Below are 27,871 nucleotides of genomic sequence, written 5' to 3' on the forward strand. Positions count from 1 at the left end.
CCCCTGTGTCTCGCCAGACGACATTGTTTAGTCAACGGGACCCGGAGAAGGCCAACTCTGTGGGACCTAACTGGTTGCTGGGTCTGATGCTGATGCTTGAAGCTTGGCAGAAGGAAAAAAATCAGTAAAAAATTACACACACACCCCAAAAAAAAATCTGAAAAAAGATGGTGGCAGCCACCGACCAGCATGGACAGAACCAGCTCCTGTGACATCACCAGTGGTTTGCTACTGGTTCTACAGAACTGATGTGAACCAGGAGGAACCCACATCTGGTGGAGGGCTGCGTCTTGCTTATTTTTTGTTTATTTCGGGAGGTCCCTCTGCTTGGGGGGGCATTTAGTGGCAAAGCACACAATTCCGCTAACCTCTTTTTGCACAACTTTCTCTATGGGGGGGAGGGCTTTTCCCCCCGTTGTGATCTTGAGAGACTGATTGTCGATTCATTACACATTTGCAATTCCAAATTTGTCCTCGGCTCCCTTCGCTTAATATACAGCACAGCAATTAAAATTTTCGCAAGTACGAAAAGGAAAGAGAGAGAGACTTTGCTAAAATAACATTTGTGTGGTCTGTATGTTTGTGAGCTTTGCGGCTCCGTAGAACTCTTTGTGAACTTGTGAAAGAAAGTTGTGGGGTTTATTTTATCCGAACGCACAAAAGTAGGTATTGAGAATTATTTTTATTTAGGTATTCATTATCTAGGGACATTCTTCTCAAAATGCCCGGCAAAGGAGTGGGGTGTCAAGCTATACAAACAGTCCTTGACTTACAACAATTCGTTTAGTGACTATTCGAAGTTACGACAGCTTTGAAAAACACAACTCGGGACCGTTTTTCACACTTACAACCATTAGACAGCCAGTCACGTGATCGAAATGCAGATGCTGGCCAGCTGACTCACATTTATGACGGTCGCGGTCACGCGGTCCCCTTTCTGCGACCAAAGTCAATGGGAGGAGCCAGATTTGCTTAATGACCATGGGAGTAAGGTAACAACTCCAGTGATTCACTTAACAACCATGCACGTAACTTAACCACTGTTCATTTAACAACTGTGGAAGGAAGGTGGTAAGACAGGGCAAAAGTCACTTTGCAGCTCCTTTGCTGAACAACTAAAATTTAGGGCTCAATTGCGGTCGTAAGTTGAGGACCAGCTGGGGGAAAAGCAACCGATTTCCACAATTACTATAATTTTACTACAAGCTCTCGCACCCTCTGCAGAATTTGCAGTTGACTTACGGAAAGGGAATAAAAGACCTAACTAAGGCAATTCACAAACCTAAGGAGTTATTTTTCAAGAGCTGTTCAGCTGGCATCTTATTTTTTCTTTTTGGAAAATGATTAGATTTTTTTTTTTACCATAAATTAATTAAAAATGTGGACGTTTGGCCAGGCCTCAGCTGGACAGCAACTGTTTTTACTCTGCACCAAACAATCAGTTTTTTCAGTTTTTCAGATTTTTGCACTAGGCAAGGGGGTTAATCTAGAATGGTCTTTTGAACTAGCTAAGGGGTTAGTCAAGAATGAGCTTTTGAACTAGTTTTAAGTTTATTAGATTTGTGTGCCGCCCCTCTCCGAAGACTCGGGGCGGCTCACAAAAACAGCCATACAATATACAAAGTACAAATCCAATATAAGTTAAAAACAATTTAAAACCCATAAATATTAAAAAACGATCATTACTGCACAATCACACCATTCTCATGTATTACAGTCAGAAAAAAGGTGGTGCTGGGGGGACAAGATAGTTATCCCCCCCATGCCTGGCGACATAGATAGGTCTTCAACATATTGCGGAAGACGGGAAGAGTAGGGGTAATTCGAATCTCCGGGGGGAGTTGATTCCAGAGAGCTGGGGCCGCCACAGAGAAGGCTCTTCCCCTGGGTCCCGCCAAACGGCATTGTTTAGTCGACGGGACCCGAAGAAGGCCAACTCTGTGGGACCTGATTGGCCGCTGGGATTCGTGCGGCAGAAGGCAGTCCCAGAGGTATAGATAGGAGGTTAGTCTAGATCAGTGTTTCTCAGTGTTTCTCAAATAGTGGGATGGGCCTCTCCGGGAGAGGACATGGAGCGGTGCCACCGGGGCGCATAACCCCGAGGAATATGCTTTTTTTTGCCGCAGGAAGTAGAGTTTTTTTGCACCAAACAATAACACACAACACAGAGTAGGAGATATGAAGTACATATAACAAACGCTTAAGAGACACCATGGGAAATTGTTTTAACAGGGATGAAAAGAAAGGAGGAGAGAGACGGGGATAATGAGACTAACGTAAGTTTCCCAAAAACTAAGACGAGGGAATGTGACGAAACGTATGTAGCTCTTGGCTTCACTGTGACTATGGTGGGAGACGAGGAAAGACATGCATGTTGACTGTGTCTAAAAATGTTGGCAGCAGACAGCATGAAGCCAAATACATATTAAGGCGTCACTTAAACACATTGCATTCCAATCGCGCTGATAAGTCGCTTGAGTTTTTTCAGTGAAAATGTGCCGAATATTGCAAACAATTGTCCCGGCGGAGAGTTGGGAGCTCATGGTTATATGTTTATCCTAGGCGTGTTTAAATTCAGTTCCTGTGGATTTACCCACCACGTCTGCTGGAGGTTTGTTCCTAGCATCTACTACTCTTTCAGTAAAACATTATTTTCTCACGTTGCTTCTGATCTTTCCCCCAGCTAAACTCAGATTGTGCCCCTTTGTCTTATGTTCGCTTTCCTATTAAAACCACTTCCCTCCTGAACCTTATTTAACCCTTTGACATATTTAAATGTTTCCATCATGTCCCCCCTTTCCCTTCTGTCCTCCAGACTATACAGATTGAGTTCATGAAGTCTTTCCTGATAAGTTTTATGCTTAAGACCTTCCACCACGCTTGTAGCCCGTCTTTGGACCCCTTCAATTTTGTCAATATCTTTTTGTAGGTGAGACCTCCAGAACTGGACACAGTATTATTCGAAATGTGATCTCACCAGCACTCTATATAGCGGGATCACAATCTCCCTCTTCCTGCTTGTTATACCTCTAGCTATGCAGCCAAGCATCCTACTTGCTTTCCCTACTGCCCGACCACACTGCTCACCCATTTTGAGCAGTAGGCATGAGTTGAGCCTAGGGGGTCATTTGCACCACATAAGGAGTGAATCTAGATGAGCTTTTGTACTGGGTGGGATGGGGCTGGGGTTAGTCTAAATGGTCTCTAAGGTACCTTTCAATCTGTGGGGTTTTCTTCCCCCTACACATCTGTAATTTTTTTGGGAGGGGGGGTTGTTTTGTTTTTAAATTGGCCTACTTTCCATTGGGTATTTCTTTTAAAGACCATGGGTTTCGTGTTATGGATTTGGCTTTATTAATAATATTATTCCCGTAGTAGAGGATCCGGGTTGGTTTGCCCCCTGCCCCCCCAGCCCGAAATCCAAGAGAATTCTTAGCAACATCTGAACTGAAAGAGTTCCAATGAGCCACTTCCCTCCTTGCTGCCTGATGGATTTTGTAATTCTCTCAAAATTGCACAGTGGAAAACTACCACTTAATCTGCTCCTTATGGGTGTTTTTTATTTTTTATTTCTTAATCCTGCCTTTTAAAAGAAAGTGGTGCTGTTAGGTGTGTTTCTTACCTTTAAAAAAAAACAACCCTCTTTTCTCAAATTAAATTGCATTTTGCTCTCCAGATTACCTGACATCCAAGAACATCAGTCCTGGCATTCAGGTTGGATTCAGAAGTGGCTATTGAAATGCCACGGAATACACACCCTTTTTGCACACTCGACAGAGGGAAAATTAGGTTGTTCTGGGTTTCTTGCTTAGATTTCTGCTTTTTCCCCCCAAAATAAAGTCAATTTATGTTACTTTTTGCAATTCACTGACCGATCATCACAAACCACATCCATTCCTTTGGGGGAATATTTCAGGGTGTCTTCCAAATATGGTGGTAGTAGTAGTAGTAGTAATAATAATAATAATAATAATAATAATAATAATAATAATAATAATAATAATATGTTGTTGTTGTTGTTGTTGTTGTTAATACAACATAGCAAACGAGATTACTACGCTGGATTTCATATTTCATCACCAGTCAGGCGCTTCCCGAGCACCTAGGACTTTGTGATGTAGTGGCGAATTATGTATGCCGATCATTATATATTATTAATATATTGTGTTGTATTGTTGAAATAACAACAACAACAATAACAATTCGTATCAACCATTAACACCAGTCACTGGTATTTGTGACATTATTCAAATGTTCAGTTGACTGAATTTCATGTTTAATGAATAAAAGACATTATTATTATTATTATTGTTGTTGTTGTTGTTGTTATTAATAATAATAATAATTTATTTATTATTATTATTATTATTATTATTATTATTATTATTATTATTCACAAAAAACAGTAATACACAGCAAATGAGATTTATATGCTGGATTTCATATCATTCTAGCACATGTCGAACACTTCCCAACCATCTGGGATTGTGTGATGTATTTTCATATGATGTGTGCAGGTCCAAGTACGGTGGCCTTTGCAACTGACAGATTGTGATTTTGTCAATATTTATTATTTTCAAATGTCGTCTGAGGTCTTTTGGCACAGTACCCATGTGTCAATTACTACTGTTACCACCTGTATTGGTTTATGCCAGAGTCGTCCTATTACTATTACTATTATTATTACTATTATTACTACTATTACTACTATTACTACTATTACTACTACTATTACTACTATTACTACTATTACTACTATTACTATTATTAGTAGTAGTTGTAATAAGATTGCAGCAACAATAAACTCCGAGTCTTCGGAGAGGGGCGGCATACAAATCTAAGTAATAAATAATAAATAAATAAATAAAGTCGATCAACGCTAGGAAATTTCCACTGCAATCTTAGGGTGGACATTTTGACTTTTGTGACCTCCTGGCCCTATTTCCCAAAGGCTGGCTGCAGCCGACCTCCATCATAAAGAATGTAATGCTTGGGCATTAATTAAGATGATCAATAACTTAATCATCTTAAATATCCTTCTATATAACTAGCTTTGAAGGCACAAGAGGTTCTCAATTTAATGACCACAGCAGAGCTTAGAATTTATTGTTAAGTGAATCATTGCCCTTGTTAAGTTAGTCACAGGGTTGTTATGTGAATCGGTTTTCCCTCACAGAAGGTCGCAAAAAAAAAAGAAATCACGGGATCCCTGGGAAGCGGTGACGGTCGAATATGTGAGACAGTTTCCAAGCATTTTCATTTTGAGTGAGAAACGGTCATAAGTCGCTTTCTTCAGTGCCGTTGTTACTTTGAACGGACACTAAACGAACCATTGCAAGGACTAATTAGTGATTCAGTTGAGAGAGCCCTTTTCTGTCCTCCATTCATGACAGCCCTGAAAAAAAGGGACCGATGACCGGCTTTCCCACTTAACAACCGTCGCCACCTCCCCACAGTCACACAAATTCGCCACTGACTCATATTTACAACGGTCGTAGGACCAGTTAAGTTCCTAACTTACCAAATGGCAGGTATTCGCTTAACAACCGTGAGAAGAAAGGGCGAAATCCGCTCTGACAACCGTCTCGCTTAGTAACAGGATTTGGGGGCTTCCGTTATAGTTGTAAGTTAAGGACTAATTGCATTTATTTATGGGAGAGCAGGGGCTCAGGATTTATCCTCAACTCCTGTCAGCATCATGCGAACCCAGGACAGAATAATATTTTTTTTAAAATTATACAGGACATCAATCTCTGTTTGAATCCTCGGTGTTGATTTTAGTCTCTGTTTCTGTCAGCCCCATGTGGTACATTGTGAGCTCTTCTGGGGGTGTGTAATTACACACACACACACAAATTGTGGGTGTTCTCCTTCCTCCCCCCAAAAAACCCCTTCTTGTGACAAATGCTGAGGAAAAACAAATTCTTTGCGGCTTCCTGTCCATCTGCGGAGTAGGCCAAAAAAATCAAAATGGCGGCAGAACCCACCCTGGCAAGACTTCACCCCATCCCTCAGAAACCCAGCCCGAGTGGCCTGGAGCCTTGATTTGCTGTTTATTTCTCCGGCATTCCCAGAGAAAAAAATTGGAGCGTCTACAAATGCATTTTGATCTCCATCCGGTTGTTGCTGAGTCGGCGCTGGAGCAGACCCAGAGTAAATTTACTCCAGCGTCCTATTTCGAGCGAAGATGCAGCCATGAGGCTCATAAATCAGAGATGAGGAAGACGAGGTTGCTTCTTTTGCTGGTTTTTTTGCATTCTGTCACCTGCCTCCCAGCATGCTGGTGTCCCAAGGTATACTGCCATGAAACATGGAGGGTCCGTTTTGCTACCAAAGTTGAAGAACCCTTAGTAGATCACTCCTTGAGGAGTAGTGTTTGGTTTACAGAGTCTCTTTTCTCATCCACAGCCTGGGAAATCTTAACTGGGTTTAGGTTGAGCATTTTACGTCCCTGGAAATCTTAACCGGGTTTTAGACTGACCATGTTACACCCCTGGAAATCTTAACTGGGTGCAGACCAACCATGTTACACCCCTGGAAACCAGGTTCCAATTGGCCATTTTACAGCCTCAGAAATCTTAACTGGAGTCATACTGACCTTGTTACAATCCTGGAAAACTTAACTGGGTTAGGACTAACCATGTTACATCCCTTGAAATATTAACCAAGTTCATACTGACCATGTTACATCCTTGGAAATCTTAAACTGGTTCAGACTGACCATGAACCATCTTTGGAAATCTTAACCAGTTTCAGACTGACCATGTTATATCCTTGGAAATCTTTAAAAAAAATATTTTTTATTAATTTACATATATTTAAAAAAGACATACAAACCAAACATTAGACAAAACAAAATAGAACAAAACAAGTACATACATACCGTTATATCTCTAGGAGGATTTTGTGATATTTGTATCGACGAATAATTTGTGCTTGTTTACTATTTTTATGTAGTTCTATAATCTTTTTACCTTTAAATGTATTATCAGATATTCTATATTCTCTATATTATATAGCATAGTATAACATGATATATATACTGCTTAAAATAATAAAGGGCACACTTAAACAACAGAATATAACTCCAAGTATTCAATGAGAATACAGTGGTTCCTCTACTTAAGAACTTAATTTGTTCCGTGACCAGGTTCTTAAGTAGAAAAGTTTGTAAGTAGAAGCAATTTTTCCCATAGGAATCAATGTAAAAGCAAATAATGCGTGCAAACCCATTAGGAAAGAAATAAAAGTTCGGAATTTGGGTGGGAGGAAGAGGAGGAGGAAGAAGAGGAGGAGAGTTGCTGCTGAAGGAAGAAGTTGAGGGGAATCAAAAAAATCCAAAACTTTAAGGCTTTAAAAAAAAAAGAGGGACTCTAAGGTGGCAAGGAGAAGCACGTGCCTCCCATTCACCCGACGCGAGGCTGCCTCCCATGCACTGTGCCAGAGAGAGAAACCCAGGCGGGCGAGAGGGGGGAACCTCCCTCTCCTTTGACCGAAAGGCAGCAACTGCTGCTGCTGCTACCTGCTTCCTCTTCCTTCCCATGCTGAAGGGCTCCCCTTTCCTCTTCCTCGCTCGCTTTGTAGCCAGCGCCTTTCCTTCACTGTAGTGACTCCTCGGTTTGGCTGAAGCCGAGTTGATCCGGCCCCCTTTTGCCTTTCCGCTCCCAGACCCTCTGGGAGGCAACCTTGTGCCGGGTGTATGGGAGGCAGTGTGAGGGAGTCACCACAGCGAAGTGGTTTATTCCCTCTCCAAGCGCCCAGAGAAAGGAAAATGCTCCATTCACTCTGGGCTGCCAAAGCCTCCCTAAGCACCACCGAAAGGCTCCTCTGGAAACCCAGAAAAGCCCGAGGTGGCCGGGATTAAAGGGGGAATGGCAGGAAAATGGCCGGGCCTTCATGCCGCTCTTAAATTTCCTGGGAAATTTTTCCAGGCTCGGGTTCTTAAGTAGAAAGTGGTTTTTAAGAAGAGGCAAAAAAATCTTGAACACCCGGTTCTTATCTAGAAAAGTTCTTAAGTAGAGGCGTTCTTAGGTAGAGGTATCACTGTACATTATTTCATTTATTCAGATAGGATGTGTTATTTGGATGTTCCTTTTATTTTTTATTTTTTTAGCAGTTTACATACTTCAATCTTCAATTTATACAAAGTTAATCATCAATATGTTTACTTTGTTTTCTTTTTTCAAGCCAATCATAAAGTAAATTCCAAGTTTCATAGTATATCTTTGTTCTCTTTCAATTCTAAGGTCATGTTGTCCAAAAATCTTTTTTAATTGTTATGATTTCGGTTGGTGCACCTCCTGGTTTCCAATATTGTGCTAAACTAATTCTCCCTGCTGTGAGAATGCGTAACATCCCGATATTTGCAGTACAAAATCCCTTGACATCTTAACTGGGTTAAAATCCACCACTGGAAATTTTAATCAAGTTCGTAAGGAGCATTGGGTCCCTTGAAATCTTTAACCGCCTGCTGTTCCAGATTGGAAAACTGCATCTTTAAACAATTTTTTAATTTTTTCGCTGGCTGCGGGAACATCCTGGAATTGACCGGACTCGCATCCCCTGTGGCTGCCGACACCCCCCTCCTCCAATGCCTCCCCATGTAATAAATCAACAGCTGGGCAGCTGACTCAGCACTCTGCGGTCTCCAGGTGCCAATTTGGAAATGCCAGCTGGCCTCCCACGCGTTCCCGTCCCGTTGCCTGAGCTGAGAGGAAGGTCGCGCAGAGCAGGAGGCCCAGGAACGCCCACATGGCCTGCCAGGAAAACGGCTCCCACGTCCATCGCTCGGTCCCTGGCTCAGAGAGGCTGGTGGTCGACCCGCATCGGTGGGAATGCTACACTGGGTTTATCCTTCCAAACAGTTGGATCATCAGTTCCTTTTTCCTTTCCTTTCTTCTTTCTTTCCTTTCTTTTTTTCCCTTTCTTTTCTATTCCTTTCCTCTCCTCCCTTTCCCTTCCTTTCCTTTCACTTCCTTTCCTTTCCCCTCCTTTCCTTCTGTCTATTTTCCTTTCCTCTTTCCTCTTTTCCTTCTTCCCTTTCCTTTGTTTTTCTTCCCTTCCCTTCTCTCTCTCCATTCTTTTCTTTCTTTCTTCTTCCCTTTTTCCTCCTTCTTTTCTTCCTTTCTTTTTCCTTTCTACTTCCTTCTCTCCTACCTCCCTTCCATCCCCATTCCTATTTCTGGCCTCTGGATTTCAGTCCCCAAATCCTCTCAGTTAGGAGATGGAAGGAAAGAAACAAAAAAAAAGAGGAAGGAACAAAGGAAGAATGGAGGGAGGGGGGAGGACAGGGAGGAGGGAGGGAGGAAAGAGGTGGAGGGAGAGAAGGAAGAAAAGACTTCATGAACTCCATCGGTATAGTCTGGAGGACAGAAGGGAAAGGGGGGACATGATGGAAACATTTAAATAAGTTAAAAGGTTAAATAAGGTTCAGGAGGGGAAGTGTTTTTTAATGGGAAAGTGAACCCAAGAACAAGGGGACACAATCTGAGATTAATTGTTGGAAGCCGCTCCGATTCCTTGGAGAGGGGCGGCATACAAATCTAATAAATAAATAAATAAATAAACGAACAAACGAACAAACAAACAAACAATTGGGGGAAAGATCAGAAGCAACGTGAGAAAATAATGTTTTACTGAAAAAGTAGTAGATGCTTGGAACAAACTTCCAGCAGATGTGGTTGGTAAATCCACAGTAACTGAATTTAAACATGCCTGGGATAAACATATGTCCATCCAGGAAATAGTATAAGGGCAGACTAAATGGACCATGAGGTCTTTTTCTGCCCTCAATCTTCTATGTTTCTATGTTTCTAAGGAGGGAGGGAGGGAGGGAGGGGAGGGAGGAAGGAAGGAAGGAAGGAAGGAAGGAAGGAAATGTTCCCAGGCACCAAGTAAGCCCTTCGCTTTCCCTTTAACGCAATGAAAACCATGGGGTGGATTTCAACTCAGATTCTCCCAGCCACCCATGCTTGAAATCCACTCCTCTTGAAACGGGCGGACTTCCTAATTGTTCCCAAGCAGGCATCTTCTAAAGCTGCAGGATCGCACTTCCCATCATCCACAGCCAGTAGGCCTCTTCTCTTTGCTCTTCCATCGCCCCGCGAGGAGATCTTCCACTTCCCTCCATCTATTTTTCTCCTATTTATCTCCTTCTCTTCTTAGGTTCTGTCATGTCTGAAGGCGCCGATTCCCAGCCGGTGGCCTTGGGGGCATCCCGAGTCGAACTTCGGGTCTCCTGCTGGAGCTTGCCGGACAGAGAAGCCAACATTAAACCTGATCCATGTCTGATTATCCAGCTGCTCAGCGATGGACAGTGGAGTGAGGTATATATATATGTGTGTGTATGACGGTCTTGGTATATTTGGGTTTCTTCCCATGGATTTAGAAATTTCTGGCGACGTTTCGTTGAGGTCCCACTTGTCATCTTCAGGCTGGTGCTTCTGTCCTTGTTCTAGACCATCATACCTGTACCCATGAAAATCTATGAAAACATATATATGTTTTTGTAGATTTTCACGGGTACAATTATGACGGTCTGGGTATATTCGGGTTTCTTCCCGTGTAGAATTTAGAAATTTCTGGTGACGTTTCGACGAGGTCCCACTCGTCATCTTCAGGCTGGTGTTTCTGTCCTTGTTCACCCTAGAACAAGGACAGAAACACCAGCCTGAAGATGACAAGTGGGACCTTGTCGAAACGTCACCAGACACTCAAAATATTACACGGGGCAAAACCTGAACTCAGAATAATCTACATACATATACCCGTGAAAATCTATGAATTTATATATATATTTGTTTTCGTAGATTTTCACGGGTACAGGTATGACGGTCTTGGTATGTTTGGGTTTCTTCCCGTGTAGGATTTGGAAATTTCTGGCGACGTTTCGATGAGGTCCCACTCATCATCTTCAGGCTGGTGTTTCTGTCCTTGTTCTAAGGCGAACACTGCGAGACCTAAGCTGCCTTCCTTCTATAAATACTGGTGGCTGGGTGTGGTTTGATAGCTCAGCAATTGCCTGCTGTGTAGAAACTTCCTGGTGAGTTAGTGGGGTAACATCTGGGGTCGTTGATATTGCAAAACAATCAAGTAGCCTGCAAGCTCCAACTACTCAGGATATCACGCCTAATCAACAACCATTAACTAATCAGCATACTTCAGCTACATCAACGACCCCAGATGTTACCCCACTGACTCACCAGGAAGTTTCTACACAGCAGGCAATTGCTGAGCTATCAAACCACACCCAGCCACCAGTATTTATAGAAGGAAGGCAGCTCAGGTCTCAGCTAAAAACATTTGATACACACACACACACACACATATATATATGTATATGTATATGTATATGTATATGTACATGTACATGTACATGTACATGTACATGTATATGTATGTATATCTGAAGGGATTGGATACTGTAGCCTAGAGGATCATTCTCTGCCTTACAAGGCAAAGGTTGCAGGTTCAAGTCCCAGTGGGTATGACTAGCTGATGAGGCCAAAATAAGGCCGAAATAGATCTATCCTAGTCTCCTTTAATTTTCAAATTCAGCAAAAAGACATGTGAGATATATATGTGTGTGTGTAAGGGAGACTGGGATAGATCTATTTCGGCCTTATTTTGGCCTCATCAGCTAGCCATACCCAAAGCTGTAACGACCTGGCTCTTCTGGCAAGCCTGAGGCCATCGATCGAATGAGATACTACCTAGATCCGGCCATGAATGAAGAATGATGAGCGTATGTATGTTATACAGTAGTAGGGTTTTTTTAAATAAATGCTTTTTGTAAATATCGCTTTTAAGAATTGTTTTTCGCTTGTTGCAAGCTGCCCAGAGTCCTCTGGGAATTGGGCAGCATATAAATATAGCAAGCAAATGAAGGAACGAAGGATGGATGGATGGATGGATGGATGGATGGATGGATGGAAATTGATCAAGGAGATACAATTCATTTATTTATTTTATTTAGTTATTTTGTCCAATGCACATTGAAGAGGATAGACAAGTAGTAATATATATAAAGAAAAGGATAGAAGAAAAGATATAAAAATAGAGGAGAAGATATTTGAAAAGAAGAAAAGATAAAGGAGATAAAGGAGAGACAATTGGACAGGGGACGGAAGGCACACTGTTGCACTTATGCACAACCTGGAAATAAGGAGAAATTTTCTGACAGTGAGGACGATCCACCCATGGAACAGAAGTTGCCTTCGGAAGTTATGGGAGCTTCATCCCTGGAAGCTTTCAAGGAGAGACTGGACTGCCATCTTTCAGAAATGGTGTAGGGCAGTGATGACGAACTTATGGCATGGGGGCCACATAGATAGATAAATGGAGCCATATCTGCCGCCACGCGAGCCGTTGTGCTAGCTCAGCTCCAACATGCATGTGTGTGCCAGCCATCTGGTTTTTGACTCACAGAGAGGCTCTGGGAGGGCATTTTTGGCTTCCAGGGAGCCTCCTGGGGATCGGGGGAGGCATTTTTACCTTCCCCTGGCTCCAGGGAAGCCTTTGGAGCCTGGGGAGGGCACAAAGACCTCAACTTTGTCTCAGATTGGTCTAACACCTGGCAACTTCAAATATCAACCAACAAATGCTCTACCCTCCACATCGGCAAAAAGAATCCAAACCTCATATATAAACTGAATAAACAAATACTCACAGCCAACCCCCACTCAGTAAAAGACCTTGGAATACTAATATCAAATGACCTAAGTGCCAAAGCCCACTGCAACTATATCGCCAAAAAGGCTTCTAGAGTTGTTCACCTGATCCTACGTAGATTCTGCTCCGGCAGAACTACTCACTACTCACAAGAGCCTACAAAACTTTTTCCAGACCCATCCTAGAATACAGCTCATCTGTCTGGAACCCATACCACATCTCGGACATCAACACCCTTGAAAACGTCCAAAAATATTTCACCAGAAGAGCTCTTCACTCCTCCACTCAAAACAGAATACCCTACGAAAATAGACTAACAATCCTGGGTCTAGAAAGCTTAGAACTACGACGCCTAAAACACGATTTAAGTATTGCCCACAAGATCATATGCTGCAACGTCCTACCAGTCAATGACTACTTCAGCTTCAACCGCAACAGCACAAGAGCACGCAACAGATTCAAACTTAATATTAACCGCTCCAAACTTGATTGTAAAAAATATGACTTTAACAATCAAGTTGTTGAAACGTGGAACTCATTACCGGACTCAATTGTGTCAACCCCTAACCCCCAACATTTCTCCCTTAGACTCTCCATGATTGACCTCTCCAGGTTCCTAAGAGGTCAGTAAGGGGCGTACATAAGTGCACCTGTTTGCCTTTCGTCCCCTGTCCAATTGTCTTTCCTTTATCTCATCTATCATATATATTTTCTTCCTTTCATATATTTTCTCCTCTATTTTATATTTTTCTTTATATATACTGTATTACCTCATGTCTATTCTCTTCTATATGTATTTGTGTATTGGACACAATAAGCAAATAAAAATAAAAAATAAAAACACGAGCCTACTGGGCCCACCAGAACTTGTAAAACAGGCCATTTACAGCCTTCAGAGGGTCTCCAGGGGGTGGGGGAAGCTGTTCTCACCTTCCCCAGGTATTGAATTGTGGGTGTGGGCACTCACACATATGCGATAGCACGCCCACATGCTCTTTCGGCACCAGAGGCAAAAAAAGGTTCACCATCACTAGTGTAGGGTCTCCTGCTTGAGTGAGGGGTTGGACTAGATGACCTACAAGGTCCCTTCATACCTCCTTCCTGGCAACCCACCTTTCCTTCCCTCCCCAGGTGGGGCGCTCGGAGGTCTTGCACGGCTCCCGGAACCCCGTTTTCGCTCACGTTTTCGCCCTGGATTACTTCTTCGAGGAAATGCAGAATTTGAAATTCCAGGTCTTTGATGCTGATGGAGAAAGTGATGCCGATCTGGGCTGTGAGTCTGGGATGCTGATTGGCATCATTGAATGCTCCCTGGGGCAGGTAGGAGGGGAATCTGCCTGGGACGATCTGTCTGTCTGTTCATCCTTCTCACTTTCCCCCTCTCTCTTTCTCTCTAGCTATTCTCTAATCTCCCTCTCTCTCTCGATCTGTCTACTACTTGTCTGTCTATCTCTCATCAATCTTTTATTTATGTATTATCTCTCTTTCTTTCTATTTACCATCATGTATCATCCATTATCTGTTATTTCAATCATTCCATTATCTGTCTATCCATCTATCAATCTCTCCATCCATCCATCCATCCATCCATTCACCCATCTCTCTCTCTCCATCCATCCATCCATCCATCCATCTATCTACCTATCATCCATCTATCTATCTATCTATCTATCTATCTATCTATCTATCTATCTATCTATCTATCTATCTACTGTATCTATCTATCTATCTGTCTATCTACCTACCTACCTATCATCTATCTATCTATCTATCTATCTATCTATCTACCTATCATCTATCTATCTATCTATCCCTCCATCATCAATCATCACCTTTTTCCTATCTTTCTAATCATCCATCCATCCATCTCTCTATCCTATCTATCTATCTATCTATCTATCTATCTATCTATCTATCTATCTATCTACTGTATCTATCTATCTATCTATCTATCTATCTATCTATCTATCTACCTATCATCTATCTATCTATCTATCTATCTATCTATCTATCTATTTACCTATCATCTATCTATCTATCTATCTATCATCTATCTATCATCTATCCCTCCATCATCAATCATCACCTTTTTTCCTATCTTTCTAATCATCTATCCATCCATCTCTCTATCCTATCTATCTATCTATCTATCTATCTACTGTATCTATCTATCTATCTATCTATCTACCTACCTACCTACCTACCTATCATCTATCTATCTATCTTTCTTTCTATCTATCTATCTATCTATCTACCTATCATCTATCTATCTATCTATCCCTCCATCATCAATCATCATCATTTTCCTATCTTTGTAATAATCCATCCATCCATCCATCCATCTATCTATCTATCTATCTATCTATCTATCTATCCCTCCTCCATCATCAATCATCACCATTTCCCTATCTTTCTAATAATCCATTCATCTATGTATCCCTCCAAACACCAACTTTTATCTTTTCATCTCCAGATTGTCTCCCAAACCAAGGTCACCAAGGAGCTGGGGTTGCCAAATGGAGAGACTTTGGAGAATTCAACCATCACGGTAAATAAATCCAGGGGAATGGGCTGGTGAGAAGAGAAATGGGAAACAAACTGAATTTTAGAGAAGAGCAGGAGGAAACCAAGGATAATCCAGAGGGGAGGGGGAGTGAGGAAAAGACAGGGGACACGGCCTAATGCAGGGAACTGTAGGAGTGATGGAAACAGCGTGATCTGATCAGAAACACAATCTGGATAGTCATGTAGTCTAGAACCATGAGCGAAAATTTATTTGTAATTGAAAGCCAAGATGGTGTCTTGGGACCATAAATCCCATAACAGCTAGGTGAAACTGTCCTTGGTCCCCACCAGTGTCAAACTCTGGAAATCAACGTTTAGCTTTCTTTACCTCCGGGTGTGCAGCTTAGCTTACTTACAAGAGTTCTCTATTCTGGAATTTTGGAAAAGGGAGAACAGATTCTTCTCGTAATTTTGCAAGCGTTTCCAACCTACCTTTCCAGAGGTGGTTTGTATTCCACCCCGTTATATTTTAGCTGCACCAAAACCTTGTGAGGTCGCTTTGGCGTTGTGCTTCACGGAAAAAAATAGAGATTTGAGATAGACCAGGGGTCCCCAAGCATGTGACTTGTGGACTTCAACTGAGGTCCACGAGTTTTAAAGTTGACCTCCAAGTGAAGACCTCCAAGCTAGACTCTTCTCTGATCTTACCTAATGACCGTCAACCCATGGTGTGCAGGAATTGTAGCCCCACAGATTTCAGATGGGAGAAATGACATCCTTCCTGTCATTGACTACTTCAACTTCAACCACAACAACACATGAGCACACAACAGATACAAACTTAAAGTAAACTCAACTCTAAACTCGACTGCGGGAAATATGACTTTAGTAACCAAGTAGCTGATGCATGGAACTCACTACCAGACTCTGTAGTATCATCACCTAACCCCTAAAACCTTACCCTTAGACCAGTGTTTCCCAACCTTGGCAACTTGAAGATATCTGGACTTCAACTCCCAGAATTCCCCAGCCAGCATTTGCTGGCTGGGGAATTCTGGGAGTTGAAGTCCAAATATATTCAAGTTGACAAGGTTGGGAGACACTGCCTTAGACTATCCACTAAGACAATGCTTCCCAAACTTGACAACTTTAAGACTTGTGGACTTCAACTCCCAGAATTCTCCAGCCAGCATAGCATAGCTATACATAGAATAGCATACCATAGCTGGCTGGAGAATTCTGGGATTTGAAGTCCACAAGTCTTAAAGTTGCCAAGTTTGGGAACCACTGCATTAAGAGGTCAGTAAGGGGCGTGCATAAGTGCACCAGCATGCCTTCCGTCCCCTGTCCTAATGTTTCTCTCTTCCTGGTATCATGTATATAAACATTGTTATATCTTTGTATACCACCAATACGTATTTGACAAAACAAACAAACAAATAAATAAATAAAAATGTGATGTGCCTAGTTCAAATGAGTAATAGCTCAGAATATATTAAGTTGTTTAGCAAAATCAAATATTGAGAAAGCTTAATGAGAATACAGCTAATCTTCAATTTTCCAGCCTTCATTTTGCAACTATTCAAAGTGACCATGGAATTGGAAAAAAAAGGAAGAAGCTTACAAATCGGTCCTTATTAGTGATGGGCGAACCCAACGGTGTTCGGGTTCGGCAAGTTTGGATGAACTTTACGCAAAATTCGGCCGAACCCGAACCCAACCCGAACGGGAAATCCCTCCCACGAAGAGATTCCGGGGCGGAGCTTTAACATCACTTCCTGGATTCCATGGAATCCAGGAAGTGATCACCTTGGCGTCCTTAGCCACCTGCTAGTGATGTCAAAGCTCCATACACCAAACACGACCCCGAACTTTGCCCGAAGTTTGAAAAAAAATTGGGTTCGGCATACCGAACACCGCAAAATTCGGTACGGACCCGAATTGTGCGGGTTCGGTTCGCCCATCACTAGTCCTTATACTTATGACCATTTTAACTTCCCTGTGATCGCACTGGATCAAAATTCGAACACTTGGCAACTGGCATGAACTTATGACTGTGGCGGAAAGCTTGCCTCACTTATTGAATTCGCTTAACAACTGCAATGATTTGCACAGCAAAACGGCCAAAACTTCTGACGTGACTTACTTAATAATAATTCCCTAACACAAATTCAGCTCCAAATTGTGGTTGTAAGTTGAAAACTGCCTGTATGGGTTTGAAGAAAACGGTAGGCGGGTTATCTTGGCGTCTTTCCTCCTCTCTTGAAATGTACTTTTGGGTCATTTTTACTGGCAGATCGAAGCTGAAGAGGTCTCCCGCACCAACGAATTCGTACAACTTGAATTTTGTGGCCAAGAATTGGATGACAAGGTAAGGAAAAGGAAAAAAAAAAACCCAGAAAGTAGATGTCACAGGAAAAGGATTAGTTGGATTTTTAACGTCACTTTAAGACTTGATGTTTTTATTATTTAAATGTTAGATTTCTTATATATCTTGTATTTACCCTGTTGTAAGCCACCATGAGTCTCCAGAGAAGGGCAGCATAGAAATATAAACAAACAAACAAACAAGTTTGTTTTTAGCCTTTTAACTGTTATTAATTGGATCAAATTGTTTTATTATGTGTTCTGTCTGGGTTCCCCCAGACCTCAACACCAACTGGAAAAAACAGCCAGACACTCTGGTAAAAGCCAAAAGTATTTTATAACTGGAAAAAATAAGCACAGAGGAAAACCTGTTCTTCTCAACAGACAGGATATAATACAGTACAGCAGGGTCCTGATGTCCAGACAATACAGCAAGCTTCTTGCTGGCACCCCCCCCCCCCCAAGGTTTCAATAGTCAAAGGCACAAACCAGGATTCCAAGACACCAAAGTTCACAGTCAGGTCCCACGACTCTCAAAGATAAAACTCCACAAGCCAGGAAGGGTGGGTCTGCCTTTTAGCCTTTCCCAAGAGCACCACACCCAAACCCAGCTGCTGCCACTTTAATGCTGAAAGTATTTAGCCAATTGACTCCGTCTCTGATTAGCTCTCCGTTGTCGCAGATCAATTATGGCTTGTGCACTTTCCTCTAAGGAATCCAGGCTGCTTGCTGAGGAGAGCTCCCCCTGGTGGGACTCTGGCTGTCCTCCCTCTTCTTCAGCCTGGGATTCCTCCTCGTCTGTCTGCACCTCCTGTTCCTCAGCCTCTCCCTCTGAGCTGGAAACCGACAGAAGGTCAGCCGTTCCCGGAGGGGCCTCAGACGGAACCACAACAATTATGTATTCCATGTTTGTTGTGAGCCGCCCCGAGTCCACGGAGAGGGATGGCATACAAATCCAATTAACAATAACAATAACAAGTATCACAGGACTCTTTGGCTGGGAAGAGAGCTGTGCAACCTTGGAATCTGTTGCCATTTTAAATCAGATGTTGCCTCATGAATCATAGCTTTTTTTTTTCAAATGAGGGAGAATAAATTAACAGAATAAAACAGTTGGAAGGGACCCCAGAGTCCAACCCCTGCTTGGGCAGAAGACCCTACACTACTTCAGACAAATGGTTATTCAAAATTTGCTTAAAACCTTCCAGTGTTGGAGCATTCACAACTTCTAGAGGCAAGATGTTCCACTGGTTAATTGTTCTAACTGTCAGAAAATTTATCCTTAGTTCTAAATTGCTTCTCTCCTTGTTTAGTTTCCACCCATTGCTTCTTGTCCTACCCTCAGGTGCTTTGGAGAATAGCTTGACTCCTTCTTCTTTGGGGCAACCCTTGAGATGCTGGAACACTGCTCTCATGTCTCCCCTGGTCCTTAAAGTAGCGGTGCCCAGTTCCTGCAACCGTTCTTCATATGTTTTAACCTCCAGTCTCCAAATCATAGAAACACAGAAACATAGAAGACTGACGGCAGAAAAAGACCTCATGGTCCATCTAGTCTGCCCTTATACTATTTCCTGTATTTTATCTTAGGATGGCTATATGTTTATCCCAGGCATGTTTAAATTCAGTGAGTGTGGATTTACCAACCACGTCTGCTGGAAGTTTGTTCCAAGCATCTACTACTCTTTCAGTAAAATAATATTTTCTCACATTGCTTTTGATCTTTCCACCAACTAACCTCAGATTGTGTCCCCTTGCTCTTGTGTTCACTTTCCTATTAAAAACACTTCCCTCCTGAACCTTATTTAACCCTTTAAGATATTTAAATGTTTCGATCATGTCCCCCCCTTTCCCTTCTGTCCTCCAGACCAGTGTTTCCCAACCTTGGCAACTTGAAGATATTTGGACTTCAACTCCCAGAATTCCACAGCCAGCAAATGCTGGCTGGGGAATTCTGGGAGTTGAAGTCCAGATATCTTCAAGTTGCCAAGGTTGGGAAACACTGCTCCAGACTATACAGATTGAGTTCATGAAGTCTTTCCTGATACGTTTTATGCTTAAGACCTTCCACCATTCTTCTGGCCCGTCTTTGGACCCGTTCAATTTTGTCAAAATCATCCTGGAAGCACTCAATTTGTATAATCTGTTTAGATTACATTAAAATGATCCTTGATGCTGGTCTCGTAGCTGGATCTGTTTTGGTTATATAAAATAATTTCTGTGAATCTTTCCATTCCGGCATGCAATTTTTTCCCTCTGATATGAATTTATTCTCTTAAGGATTCCCTCCAAATTGCAATATGCTTCACTTCTCTCTGTTTTGCAAATAATATATATTTGAGGTTACATAAAAACGCATGGCATCTTTTTGGCACGATTCCGTTTTTCACAAACCGATCTACTTTCTTGTAGATCCCACAAATTGTAAATTGTCCTTTAGAGCAATCTTTCTCACCCTTGGCTGTTTTGCAATGGGTGGACTTCGACTCCCATAATTCTTCAGTGTTTTTCAGCTTTATGAGGGGTGGACTTCAATTCCCAGAATTCCTCAGTCAAGTCTAGGGGATTCTGGGTGTTGAAACCCACACACACCTCTTAAAATGGTTCATCAATCTTGCTAAAACATTGCCCATACTCAGAAGCATTCCAGTTCAGTCTTTTTCAACCTGGACTGCTTTATTATGAGGGGTGGACTTCAACTCCCAGAATTCCTCAGTCAAGACTGAGGGGAAGCTGGGAGTTGAAGTCCGCCCCTCTTAAAGTGGCCTAGGTTGGGGAGGGGAGGAATAAAACACGACACGGTTTTGATCCCATTAAACAAGATTATCAGTTAGGAGTCGGCAGACGCAGCCCGCTGCTTTCTCGCTGTCGGAGAGGCTGTCAATTTCCTCGACTGTCATTTTTGCGCCGCCGTTGTCCCTCCCGCCATCTTTTCTTCGTTTCGCAAGGTTGTGAGAGCTGCTGGTGCGATGCAGCTACGTCAGTTTCTGGATGCCCCATTTAATTTGTGTTTTTTTCCCCCTCTTCTGCGGATTTCCCAGGGGGAATGAGCTCATTTGGAGAAAACCTGCTCTCCGCAGGACTTAAAATGCAATTCTTTGTGGACCGCTGGGTGGAAATTGTTTTCCAGCCCCGCGTGAATCTTGCTTTCTGTTCTCTCTCTCTCTTTTTCTTCTCCCGTGTCCCTGAGAATCCTCCCGTCAAAAAATCAGGAGGAGAACGGCTAAATATTTTGCTTACCTTAAGGCCGGGGTCAGAGAAGGACCAAAGAGGGAATAAATAAAATACAAGCAGTCCTTGATTTTAGCCACCAAAACGGAGCTGAGTGAGATGTTCGTTCAGCGAGCGTGGCTCCATTTGATGTCCCTTCTTCGAGGACGCGAGTCAAAGGGTCGTTAAGCGAATCGGGCTTCCGCATCGACTTGGTTTGTTGGAAGATTGCACAAGGGGTACAGCAGTCAGGGTGATCAGGTACTGTGTCCTGGTAGGAAATTCCGGGACGCGCACATGTGCCCCCATGATGTGATTTGGCTTCTGCACATCAAGCAGAATCTCGTGTGAAGATGCTCAGGTGAGCGAGGTTTTGGCGATTTCCAGCGAATTTTTCGCTTCTGTGCATGCGCGGAAGCAAAAATATCCCGCAAAAATCACCGAAATCTCGCTCATGCGCGTGACCCCACATAAAATTTATATGAGCCGGGGTGGCGCAGCAGGTAGGATGCAGTACTGCAGGCCTCTGAAGCTGACTGCTAGATCTGCAGGTCAGCGGTTCAAATCTCATCACCGGCTCAAGGTTGACTCAGGCTTCCGTCCTTTCGAGGTGGGTAAAATGAGGACCTGGGTTGTGGGGGCAAAATATGCTGACTCTGTTAAAAGAGTGCTATTGCTAACATGATGTAAGCCACCCTGAGTCTAAGGAGAAGGGTGGCATAAAAATTGGATCGATAGATAGATAGATAGATAGATAGATAGATAGATAGATAGATAGATAGATAGATAGATAGAATAGAATAGAATAGAATAGAATAGAATAGAATAGAATAGAATAGAATAGAATATAAAGAATAGAATAGAATAGAATATAAAGAATAGAATAGAATAGAATAGAGAATAGAATAGAGAATAGAATAGAATAGAATAGAATTTTATTGGCCGAGTGTGATTGGACACACAAGGAATTTGTCTTTGGTGCAGATGCTCTCAATGTACATAAAAGAAAAAGATACATTTGTCAAGAATCATGTGGTCCAACACTTAATGATTGTCATAGGGGTCAAATAAGCAATGAAGAAACAATCAATATTAATAAAAATCTTAGGATACAAGCAACAAGTCATACAGTCCTAAGTGGGGGGGGGGGAAGGATAATAGGAATGATGAGAAAAACTAGTAATTAAATATAAATATAAATATAAATATAAATATAAATATAAATATAAATATAAATATAAATATAAATATAAATATAAATATAAATATAAATATAAATATAAATATAAATATAAATATAAATATAAATATAAATATAAATATAAATATAAATATAAATATAAATATAAATATAAATATAAATATAAATATAAATATAAATATAAATATAAATATAAATATAAATATAAATATAAATATAAATATAAATACAGTGGTACCTCGAGATACGAGTTTAATTCGTTCCGGACCTGGGCTCTTAAGTCGAGCAGCTCTTATCTCGAACGACTTTTCCCCATAGGAATTAATGTAAATAATTTTAATTGGTTCCAGCCCTCAAAAAACTCACAAAGTTAGTCTAAATTATGCAGAAAGACATGTTTTTAATGAAGAAATGTACATGTACATATAAATGAATAATGAAGTTTCTTTCACTTAACTTGTAAACTTTCTTAAACTTTTAAATTTACATATGTTCAACTTCTCTGCCACCCAATCCTGTAGGACAGAGGTCCCCAACCCTTTTTGCACCAGGGACCGGCTTTAAGCGATCAAGAGAGGAATGGGTGAATGAATGGACGGAGGGTGGGAAGGAAGGAAGGAAAGAGGGAAGGGACAGGAACAGAGGAAGGAAGCAAGGAAACTTATGAAAGGGGAGAGTAAGAGAGGAATGAGTGAAGGGAGGGAGGGAGGGAAGAAGGTGGGAAGGAAAAAGAAAAGAAGAAATAGAGGAAGGGAAGGTAAAAGAGAGAAAGAAAAAGAGCAAGAAAGAAAGCAAGAAAGAAAGAAAGCAAGAAAGAAAGAAAGAAAGAAAGAAAGAAAGAAAGAAAGAAAGAAAGAAAGAAAGAAAGAAAGGGGGAAGGGACAGGAACAGAGGAAGGAAGCAAGGAAACTTATGAAAGGGGAGAGTAAGAGAGGAATGAGTGAAGGGAGGGAGGGAGGGAAGAAGGTGGGAAGGAGAAAGAAAAGAAGAAATAGAGGAAGGGAAGGTAAAAGAGAGAAAGAAAAAGAGCAAGAAAGAAAGCTGCAAGCACCCCCCCGAGCCCCCCAGGCCGGCTGCAACCTTTTAAAACACGCGCGCCGCTTCGCAGCTGTCTCCTGAAGCCGAACGCGGAAGTTAGCGTTTGGCTTCAGGAGACAGCTCCTTGGCGCTTGTATCTCGAATTTGGGCTTGTAAGTAGAACAAAAATATCTCTCCCCTCCCAGCTCTTATCTCGAGTTGCTCTTAAGTAGAGCAGCTCTTATGTTGGGGTTCCACTGTATAAATAAATATAATAAATAAATATAATAAATAAATATAATAAATAAATAAATAAATAAATATAATAAATAAATAAATAAGATTTTGCTTGCTAAGCATGCGCAGAAGGCAAATCTCACACTGACAGGCGCACGCACATGATGCGCACACACCCACAACGGCCTCAGAAGGTGCACTGGTAGCGCCGAAGACAAGCGACCCTTCACTGCCTGAAACGCTGCAAACTATCATAAACAGGAGTCAGCAGCCAAGCTTCCGAACTTTCGTCACGTGGCCATGGGGATGCCGCAAGGGTCGTAAGTCTGAAAAACGGTCGTGAGTTCTTTTTTCCCCCTCCCCGCGCCGTTGTAAATTCAAACCGTCACTAAACGAACTGTTGTAGGTTGAGAACTAGCCGTACTCTTTTACCAGCTATGGAAGACTTTAAGGTTTATTCCTACGCTGGGAATCCATGGTCAATCCTTGACTTATTCAGTTAGCGACCGTTCAAAGTTACGACGCACTGGGAAAAGCGACTTAGGACTGTTTGCCACAGCTCCACGATCGCAGAATCAATAGACTCATATTTATGACAGAGGTCCCCTTTTGCGACCTTCTGACGAGCAAACGTCGACCAGGAAGGTGGATTCACTTAACGACGGTGTGACTAATTTCACAACCGCAGTGATTGTGCACTTCACAGCGGTGTGAAGATCAGGAAACAGGGCAAAGCTGGCTGTCTCTTTTAGCAACAAAACAGGGGTCAGTCATGGTCGTAAGTCGAGGACCGCCCTTAGAAAGGTTGCAAATGTGTGTCGTAGGGCCTTAAAGGACCTCTGGTGTGCCGTGGTGAGAACAGGTGGTGTAATATAACATCTGGATTGTTGTGATGTGGCTCCCCTGATATTCTCTTTTCCAGGATTTTTTCAGCAAATCTGATCCTTTCCTGGAAATATATAAAGTTGGCATCGGAGAGTTGGAGAACCTGGTTTGGAGGACAGAGGTGAGGATATTACAAGGCCCCTCCAAAGAATTTGACGGGAGGTTTTTTTTAAAAAAAAGAGGATAGGTACGTAGGTAGGTACATACATGCATACATACATACATAGATATAGGTAGGTAGGTGGGTAGATAGATACGTACATACATGTATACATACATGCATATTGGTATATACATACATGCATGCATGCATGCATAGATATAGGAAGATAGGTAGGTAGGTAGGTATATCATACATAGCAGTACATGCATATATGCATACATGCATACATACATAGATATAGGCAAGTAGGTACGTACATACATGCATACATGCAGGTACATACATACATATAGGTAGGTAGGTGGGTAGGTAGATACGTACATACATGTATACATACATACATATTGGTATATACATACATACAGGCATGCATGCATAGATATAGGTAGGTAGATAGGTCGGTCGGTAGGTAGGTAAGTAGATCATACATACACAGCAGTACATAAATATATACATACATGCATACATACATAGATATAGGCAGGTAGGTAGGTACATACATGCATACATGCAAGTACATACATACATACATATAGGTAGGTAGGTAGGTAGATACATGTATACATACATACATATTGGTATATACATACATACATGCATGCATGCATAGATATAGGTAGGTAGATAGGTAGGAAGGTAGGTAGGTAGATCATACATAGCAGTACATGCATATAACGTACATACATACATAGATATAGGCAGGTAGCTAGGTAGCTAGATAAGTAGAGCATACATACATAGCAATACATTCATATATACATACGTGCATACATACTTAGATATAGGTAGGTAGGTACAGTAGGTAGATAGGTAAGTAGAGCATACATACATAGCAATACATTCATATATACATACGTGCATACATACATAGATATAGGTAGGAAGGTTCAGTAGGTAGATAGGTAGATAGGTAGATAGGTAGGTAGGTAGATCATACATACATAGCAGTACATGCATATATACATGTAGGTAGGTTTTGTAAATCTCCCTCTCCTGACGTTTGGGGTGGGGTTGGACACTAGATGACCTACAAGGTCCCTTCCCACTCTGCTTTGTCTATCAGGTGGTGAAGAACAACCTGAGCCCTAGGTGGCAACCTTTCCGAATCTCTTTGCAATCGTTGTGCAGTTGTGATCCTGACAAGCCTATACGAGTAAGTTTCTTCCGAGCTGTATTTTAAAAAAACGTAGAAACATAGAAGTCTGACGGCAGAAAAAGACCTCCTGGTCCATCTAGTCTGCCCTTATACTATTTCCTATATTTTATCTTAGAATGGATCTATGTTTATCCCAGGCATGTTTAAATTCAGTGACTGTGGATTTACCACAATGGGAAAGAGAAAGAGAAAAATAAAGAATATTAAGGAAGGGGGATGAACTGAGTGAAAAATATCGATTTTTAGCATGAAAGCCAGTTGTGGGGGAAAAAATTGTTTCGTTCTAGATATCCATAAAAGCATTTAAATCCATGTTTTTCCCAACTTGACAAATTTAATCCTGGTGCTTTAAGTCCACCAGGCAAGTTTAAGCCACGTGGACTTCAACTCCCAGAATTCCTCAGCCGGCATATCTATCCTGACTAGGGAATTCTGGGAGTTGAAGTCCATCCAGCTTAAACTTGCCAAGTTGGTGGAAAAAAACTGTGTTAGATCTGAAAAGAAACTCAAATAACCAGGATTAATCTTGGCAAGTTGGGAGGGAAAAACTGCATTGGATTTGAAAATAATCTTAAATGACAATGAACGATTAGGAAAAACCAACGAAGTGATTTGGTAAGCAGAACCAATCTTCCATCTGTTTTATTTCTCTGGTCCTGGAAGGGGGGGGGGGATCTGGCTTTTAATTGGATTTGGAAGGGGGTTCCTTTCAGAGGCAGAGCCAATTCTGTTTTTCTGGCTCTGTCACTCTTCTGGTTTTTTTCCCTCCTAGTGTGTGGTTTACGATCACGATTCCAGCGGGAAGCACGATTATATCGGGGAATTTAGCACAAGTTTTCAAGAGATGCTGCAGGCGGCCTCGGGAGAAGAGGTAATGGGAATTGGGAGAGAGGGAGGGAAGTAAGGAAGAGAGAGGGGGGAGGAGAAGGGAGGGAATGAAAAAAAGAGGAGGGAGAAAAAGAAGGAAGGAAGGAAGAAAGATAAAGAGAGGAAGGAGGTGAGGAAGGGAGAAAAAGAGAGAGGGAGGGAGGGAAGGGAGAAGAAGGGAGCGAGAAAGAAGGGAAAAGGGAGAAGGGAGGAAAGAAAGAAAAAGAAAGGGGGAAAGAGAGAAAGAGGAAGTAAGGGATGGAGGGAAAAGAAGAAAAAAGAGAAAGAGAGGAAGGAGGGGAGGGAGGAAGAAAAGGAAGAAAAAGAAGAAAAGAAGAAGGAGGGATGGAGAAAAGGGGGAGAGGAAGGAGGGGAGGAAGGGAGAAAAAGAGGGAGGGGGAGGAAGGAAAGAAGAAAGAAGGAGAGGGAGAAAGAAGAAAGAGAATGAGAAAGGGAGGGAGGGGAGAAGAAGGGAGAGAGAAGGAAAGGGGAAGGGAGAAGGGAGGAAAGAAAGAAAAAGAGAAAGGGGGAAAGAGGAAGTAAGGGATGGAAGGGAAAAAAGAAAAAAGAGAAAGAGAGGAAGGAGGGGAGGGAGGGAGGAGGAAGGGAGGGAGAAAAGGAATAAAAAGATGAAGAGAAGAAGGAGGGATGGAGAAAAGGGGGAGAGGGAGGAGGGAGGGAGGAGACAGAGGAAAAGAGAATGAGAAAGGAGGGAGGGGAAGGGAGGGAAGGAAGGAGAAAAAAGAGAGGAAGGATGGGTGTAAGGGAGAAAAAGAGGGAGAGAGGCTGCAAGAGAGGGAGGAAGGGAGGGAGAAAAGGAAGAAAAAGAGGAAGAGAAGAAGGAAGGGGTAGGAAAGAAGGGAGAAAAAGAGAAAGAGAGGAAGGGAAAAATGAGGAGGAAGAATGGGAGGGAGAGAAAAAAGAGAAAAAGAAACAGAGAGGAAGTAAGGAGGGAAGAGAGGAAGGACATTTGTTTAATAACAGCTGAAAGTCGAGGAATACCTGCATACTGTCAGCAATTTATATTGTGGGGGAAATCGACCTTTAGGAATTGATATATTTTCCCCCAAAACCCTAAATTAAGAATCCTTCTTAATGCTTGGATTAGTTGAAACAAATCTTAGCCCAGACCTTGGAATAGCAGAAGCCAGAATCTGCCTTATAATCCAATTTATTTATTTTTTTCTTGGCAGGTGAAGTGGGATTGTATTAACCACAAATATCAAGAAAAGAAGAAAAATTACAAAAATTCGGGCTATGTCGTCCTCACTCAGTGCAAGGTGAGCTTTTTAGCCCTCATAATGTCTCAGGCCTGGTTTAGATAAGACCGACCCTTAAGCGGAATTATTTTTAAAACATTCTCAAACGGGTAAGGCTTCACGTCCTTGTTTCTCTGCAGATGGAGAAAGTCCACACATTTCTGGACTACATCATGGGTGGTTTACAGATCTCCTTCACGGTAAGTTTTTAAGAATGAAGAGAAAGGAGGGAACTATAAGGCAGGCGATTTATTGTGTCAAGCTGCCCGGTCAGACTATAAGATAAATAAAACTCAGAGTCCTTTTTACAAAAGTTCAAAAGTGAGTTTATCAAAATC

At 42.0% G+C, this 27,871-nt stretch overlaps 1 protein-coding gene across 4 annotated transcripts in view; it reads left to right on the forward strand.

Moving 5' to 3' along the window:
• Positions 1-27,871, forward strand: part of CPNE6 (copine 6) — a 38,912-nt gene that overhangs the window by 2,524 nt on the left and 8,517 nt on the right. Inside the window, exons 1-10 of one of the 4 annotated variants that reach the window (XM_070729126.1) lie at positions 8,567-8,828; positions 10,165-10,325; positions 13,801-13,989; positions 15,143-15,217; positions 17,471-17,545; positions 24,126-24,209; positions 25,315-25,404; positions 26,180-26,278; positions 27,468-27,554; positions 27,674-27,733. In XM_070729126.1, coding sequence (XP_070585227.1) covers positions 8,666-8,828; positions 10,165-10,325; positions 13,801-13,989; positions 15,143-15,217; positions 17,471-17,545; positions 24,126-24,209; positions 25,315-25,404; positions 26,180-26,278; positions 27,468-27,554; positions 27,674-27,733 — 1,083 coding nt within the window. In that variant the 5' untranslated portion in view covers positions 8,567-8,665. Of the gene's footprint in view, positions 1-8,564; positions 8,829-10,164; positions 10,326-13,800; positions 13,990-15,142; positions 15,218-17,470; positions 17,546-24,125; positions 24,210-25,314; positions 25,405-26,179; positions 26,279-27,467; positions 27,555-27,673; positions 27,734-27,871 lie in introns of those variants that run through there. The other 3 variants (XM_070729125.1, XM_070729128.1, XM_070729127.1) reach the window with 3 other exon arrangements.

This window comes from Erythrolamprus reginae, chromosome Z (genome assembly GCF_031021105.1).
Source record: "Erythrolamprus reginae isolate rEryReg1 chromosome Z, rEryReg1.hap1, whole genome shotgun sequence".
In the NCBI taxonomy this organism is placed as follows: Eukaryota; Metazoa; Chordata; class Lepidosauria; order Squamata; family Dipsadidae; genus Erythrolamprus; species Erythrolamprus reginae.